The sequence below is a fragment of the Nicotiana tabacum genome, chromosome 17 (assembly GCF_000715075.1).
Source record: "Nicotiana tabacum cultivar K326 chromosome 17, ASM71507v2, whole genome shotgun sequence".
Classification (NCBI taxonomy): Eukaryota; Viridiplantae; Streptophyta; class Magnoliopsida; order Solanales; family Solanaceae; genus Nicotiana; species Nicotiana tabacum.
Genome location: NC_134096.1, coordinates 116,093,636 through 116,100,058, shown reverse-complemented (window position 1 = coordinate 116,100,058; position 6,423 = coordinate 116,093,636). Strand labels below are relative to the sequence as shown.

The window sequence follows — 6,423 nt, the reverse complement described above, 5'->3', positions numbered from 1 at the left end:
TCAGGTGTCTCGGATCCAAATTGAGTCATAACTCAAACTTTCATCAACAAACAGATGGCCAGCTAGACTGATTCAATGACATGCTGGAGGAATATCTCCGCCAATTTGCAACCGGGTCACAAACACATTAGGTGAAGCTTTTGGATGCTGCTCAGCTGTGTTTCAATTCACAAAAGTGTGCCCATACAAATAAAAGCATTTTTGAAATTGTTACCGGACAGCAACCGCTACTCCCACAGATAGTGAATGCACCAAACATGCCAACATCTCCTCGAGCTGCCAGTTTCTCGACAGAATGGGAGCAAAATTTGAAGATAGTGCAGAGCTATCTTGTCAAAGCCCAAGAGAGGGCAACGAGGTATGCCGAACAAAACCTTCGCTCTGCCCAATATCAAGCAGGAGACAAAGTGATGGTAAGAACTCCGGGGCGGAACTTGTTTGCAAAGAGGACCCATGACCCTCGCCTATTGCAAAGATACATCGGACCCTTTTCCATTGAAAGGCGCATCGAGAAATCCACATACCAGCTGAACACACCAGCCTGGTGGAAAATTCATCCAGTCTTCCATGTCAGCCGCCTCAGGTCATTTCAGAAATACATGGAACGTCATTCAGAAAGCCACCTCACAACACCGAGGGGAACAGACCTCCTAGCCAACAAGAGCCTGACCAATCATCATCATCCTGTAGGTAAGGCTCCGAGGACGTCGCCAACTCAGGTGAGGGAGAATGTCATGGGCTGCTTTCCATCATCGACCTATGACCCCTTGGACGCTCCCCGTGGCATCCTGGCAAGCCTACCAACGCCTAGCGCCACGGTCGACCCCGTGGTCTCGGCAGCGCCAAGTGACAAGCCCGCATGCGCCTCTGTCGCCCCACCGATAATCAGTGCCAGCGCCCAGCGGCTGGCGAATGCCAACAGTGTCGCGCGCACACACCATCATGTTGCCAACAGCGCCACATGCACAGATAGTGCCCCGCGCGCAGATCCAATGCCAAGCACCAGCGCGCAACCGTTGGCAGATCCAAATAGTGTCGCGCGCACCAGGAATGCGCGCGCAGACCCTGATGCTCAAGACAAAGTTGCTGCCATCGGACTAGCTTCCACCTTGTAGAAGACTAAGTCCTTTTCATTGTAATTATAGAGTAGTTTTACTTCATTCATTTTCAGTGTGCTTCTACAGCTTTCATAGGTCAACTCATGTAACTTTGGTTTAGTTTTTTAAAGCATTATTAAGGGGGACCAAAGCATTCAAACATTCAAGCATTCAAACAATTCTCTGTACTGGTGTCTCTCCCCCCCGACACCGCATTGCATCTTGTAATAGCTTTCATCATCATCAATACAATCATCAGCTTTCATCATCAATTGCTCATTTTTCGCTGCTCAATTGCTCACGACATTGGTTTTCCCGTACGACACTGACAATCTAGTCTAGCGTACGGAGGAGACCTCAGTTGGAGCATTGCAACCGCACTGACATCGGTTGCTTAGCCTTACGTCGCCCTTCCAAGGAATTTCAGGAAGGCGCCGTGTAACAGAGTGTATGCAGCTCTAGTTTTACTATGATTGATGTAATTTCCAGCATTTTATGGATAGGATAAGTTTAAATCGAGGCATCCAAAGTGAATAGCAATGCATTGAAAATACCTTTCTAATATAGCATAAAAAGATCTTTGGGAGTATTGCCACTGTATAACAATTAATGACAAATAAACTGATTCCTATAAAATATCATAGGAATATCAAAAGAATCTAGGATCATCTAAAAAAATTATCTGAAACAAGTTTTGAGATGGTTACATGTGATTCATGTGAATAATCCTAGGTTACATGTGTTGTTGTGCAACTATATAAAGGCATTAATCAAGCCAAGTTTACAGAGAACCTATCTATGAGCTCAAAGCTTCAGCAGAAATTCTGTTAAGCATACCTCATAAGAACCAATCGCCAAGATTTGAGCGCGGTCAGGGTGGAAAGTGCATGACTGGAACTGATTGCCACTGGAACGCAATTCATGTAAACACTTTCTTCCGCTAACACACCATATCCGTGCACTATCCTCGCTCACGGATGCCAGAAAATTCCCGCTCATATCCCAACACATTGAACGGACATCTCCGACATATCCCTGTATATCAGAGAAAAAGAGACCGCATTGATAGGATACAGTAATGCTGCAAATAAGAAATTTAAGACAAGCTTGATTTGGAATAAAAACATCTTACTTGTAACTGTAGTTGGACGTTGTTAGTCTCCACATCAAATATATTTATAATATTTCCTGTAGAACATGCCAAAAGGTTCCCAAATCGTGGTTGGAATCTAACCTGTCTACTACCTCCCTGCGTTTGTACCAAGAGCAAATCAATACTATCTTTTGTGAATTGAGTAAATCTAACTCTCTAGAAAGTCACTTTAGCACTGTACTTCCCCTTGCTGAATGTGATACCTATCTCCGTCAAATAATATTATGAAACTCAACCCATTTATATCCTAAATGGCCTATTTGAATGTGTATTCACATGGTGACGACCTACTGATCTTGAAAACCTTGAAATTCCTTGCAACAACAACAAATATTACTACAACTCAATCCCAAGCCAGTTGGGATCGGCTTTTCCCACATGCTAAATGCAGGTATTCATGAGCAAAACAGATTCAACAATGACTTAGAATAGGTAGATAAGTAAAATTTGAAATGGAAACAGAAAAGCAGGTAAATATCAAATGGAGACGATTTTCCTATGTCAAGTAGAGACACTCTCTTCATCAACATTACAAAAAGAAGTGGAGACACCAACCTTAAAAATGAGTTTGCAATCACCCTCATTGACATCCCACAGTCTAATCTCGTCGTTGCTATCACAAGAACTGAGAAGACCCACCTTTGATGGATGAAAATCTATGGACATCACATGATCAGCATACCCCACAAGTTTTTGGAAAGGGTTGCTTGGCTGGATTAAGACAAGATGGTGAATTAGGTAAGGTATCATGGTTGTAATAGACAGAAGAAAAATGAAGTAACTTAAGAGATTAAATAGTTATCATTATCATAAACGTCCTGATAGCCATAGGAAAAATAAAAAGATTATATAAGTTTGACCAGTAGGTGTAAAAACAGCATAAGATGTTTTAGCAACACCGTAGTTCCTCAAATATTGACTCAAATGAAATTTATTATGGAAAATAGAGGTAGTACCTTGGCTGCATCCCATATTATCACAGTTCTGCAGAAGATTAATATGACAAACCTCGTGTCCAGCAGCAGCCAACAACTTCCCTTGTGAATGGAAGTGGCAACATAGGAGCTCGCTGCGTGTTTTGCGTGAAGACTTCCAATCTCTTTAACAGAGATGCCTGCAAAGTAAAAAGAACTCAATTATCCTTTATGCCGATAACTAGTAGCTACAGAGCTTGATCTCAAATCCTACATGCAAATTTCACAAGAAACGTACAGATGACACCATCTATTAGCCACCATGAGAAACTAACAGATCACTACTTGCTTTTGAGCAAAAGAGGTTCATGATAAAGTACATTTATCATACATCAACTATACACCTTCAGATATGTGCAATGAATCTTCCAGTAGTCCCTAAAACACTATTGGCATCTGGAAGAATAAAGCAGGGAATGATATGGAGATAACAGTATCACCCTTAATTCCTGATGGAATTATGTATTGCTAAATACTAGTTATTTACTGCTCCTTGAAAAAAGTAAGAACCCCTGATGGGATAATGTATTGCAAGATAGACATTTTCCCTCTTTTACATCACTGTTAACTGTTAGCTTGTTGTAACCTACCTTTCCATTCAGATTGAGTGAGAGCAGAAAAACTTCTCCTCAATGCAGACTAATGGTTGTCAATTATCTAAATTACTACCTTTCTAATATTGAATTTTTTTTAACCCATTAAGACTGTTGTAACCTTACCTTTCCGGTCAGACTCAATGCAAGCAGCAATACTTTTCCTCAATGCAGCGAGTGAATTACTTGCACCAATCAGACCAGTATCTCCCCGGGATAAGTAGCTGTTAATAGTGTCATTCGTAATACGATCTGTAGTAGCTTTCACTTTCCCAATCTACATGACAGGAATATATTAAATGAGCAAGAATAAAGTTGACGACCATTCATTCAAGTGACTATAAAGGTGACAGAGAGACGAGAACAAATTAAGAAAGGGAAGTCCAATCCCCAACAAGATGCAGATGTCAGTGGTAGAGTGAAATGAAAACACCAGCACATGAAGGGCTTTAAGAAGTAGATGCACAAAAATTATCTTACAGCTGCCAGAGAACTCGGTGAAGCTTTCCTCTTTCTGCCCCTCTGAATCAAAGAAAGAGTCTCAAGAACCAAAATTCCACTTGGATTACAGACAGAAGAATGCAGAGAGAGAGAGAGAGATATGGTGACATTACCATGCAAAAGTGTAGGGGAAAAAAAAGCAAAACACTGGATTTAAATAGAGAAATGGTGGCCCCTAGTATAGCGGTAAAAATGACAATGCCACAGTTTTATCCTTGAAAATTTACCTTTTGTAAAGTATTCTTTTTGATTGAAAGTACCATAAAGAAAAACAAAAAGCAAATAAAGACGTGTTAATCTAAGTTGCTCGGACATGGGTGCGGGTGTCCGACACGGGTGCGGATCTAGAGGTCGGATCCGTCGAAATATAAATTCTAAGATTCGGGGATATGGATCCTAGTACGGATACGGGTACGGGGATCCATCTAAAAATAATTAAAATAAAATATTAAAAAAATATATATATATTTCTAAAAAATGAGAAATTTTGTGGAATACTTGTGTATAGCTTGTAAAGTGTGAAATTCTTTTTTTATTCTCAAGTTGTAGATAAGTAAAGGATTAATTTCCTAGATAAGGTATGCTATTTTCTCCAAATTTATCATAGTTTTGGTTTTGATTCGGGAATCAAATTGTATCTCGTCTCAAATTTTTCCATCCGTCGTGGTCAAAGTACCCAAAATTGTTTGACCAGATCTGATATGGATCTCATACCCACACCTGTACTAGTGTCGTGTCGACACGGGTGCGGCACCTAAACTGCCGTGTCGGAGCAAGGTGTTAATGCAGCTCAAAAGCAATGTTACAATAGAAGCCAATTCTACGAAGGAAGCACAGTAAAAGAAGATGAATGAATTGTTTGTCCGAGCCTGCGTTTTTAGGTGACAAATATACAACAACTTTTACTCCAATATTTAACCCCTAAAGCTTCGAACCAAAAGAGGTGACAAAAAAAAGACAGTGAACCTTCTTAAATTTGAGCTAATCTAATAGACCTTTTCACAATTAGACAATCACTCGTTAATTTTGACCATTTCGGTTTCTAAGCAATTTTTGAGCTAAATTCCATGCAAGATGGGTTAAACTCGTAAATACCTCAAGAAGAAACAACCTCTCACCCCCCGTTTTTTCTTCTTTCTTTTTTCCCATTTTGATTTAACATATCCGAATTGAAAGTATAAAAATAGTTTACATTGTCAGTGTAGTTTAATCTATTAACCATATTATCTACAATCTTTTTATGCTACATTGTCAAGCTTGTAGGCTAGTTGTTACGTGTTATGAAGTGTCGTGATAGTGTAAAAACGATATTTTTCTGGTAGTGTAAAGAGTAACAATTAGGGAGTTATCAATCAATTTAGAGAAGTATAAGGGTATTGAATAATTTTGAAATACTTGAGGTTATATGACAACTGAAAACTGAGATTAAAAAGGTATAATCTAATTTAGATATGATTTAATTGTTGCTAACCACTTACGCTTTTTGAAGGTCATACATTCTTTTATTTTAACCCACTAATTAATTTCGAAAGCTAGTTACCAAAAAATGGTAGTCAAGTAATTTATATCACATGATGGTGACAATATCTTGGAAAAATAGACAGTAAGTACTAATTGTTTTTGATTTAGGGTGGTGATACGATGGAAACATTTTCCAAACGTTTTTCAAATATTTTCTGAATTTTTTTAGATTATAGATTGATAAAAATGTTAGCGAATCAGATAGTTTTTTGATGAAATTTATACTAAAGATTGATTATAATGTCTAAGTGTTGGTTGGAGAATAGATATGAAATTAAGATTTGAGATAGTTGTAAAGGAGAATAACTTCTACCCAAGAGTGAGGGAAGTCATTTTTAGACCATGTCAGCTGACAAATAGTGTTTAGTTTGTCTGCAATACTCTTTGACTCTATCCAGTCTATATCTCTAGGAAAATGCAATACGTGTGTCTCTGCAGCTCTGTGTCTCTGCAGCTGGTAGAGAAAACGATGCACAGAGGGAACGGAACACCTTAAGGATGATCATTCGGCCATTAGTCCTAATGAGTCTAGGAAAACCTTTCTTTGTCCTAGATTAATCTTTATTTTCCAAAGAAATAATCCA

The 6,423-nt window shown here is 39.0% G+C and overlaps 1 protein-coding gene across 1 annotated transcript; it reads right to left on the bottom strand.

The window, feature by feature from the left end:
- Nucleotides 1-1,663: 1,663 nt before the first annotated feature.
- Nucleotides 1,664-5,467, bottom strand: LOC107811064 (transcriptional corepressor LEUNIG-like). The gene is made up of 7 exons (XM_075235820.1): nucleotides 5,414-5,467; nucleotides 4,298-4,339; nucleotides 3,944-4,094; nucleotides 3,207-3,364; nucleotides 2,806-2,961; nucleotides 2,230-2,346; nucleotides 1,664-2,132 (listed from the first exon to the last, which is right to left on the bottom strand). The coding sequence occupies exons 1-7, from the start codon at nucleotides 5,465-5,467 to the stop codon at nucleotides 1,902-1,904; spliced, it is 909 nt and encodes a 302-aa protein (XP_075091921.1). The 3' UTR covers nucleotides 1,664-1,901.
- Nucleotides 5,468-6,423: the final 956 nt, after the last annotated feature.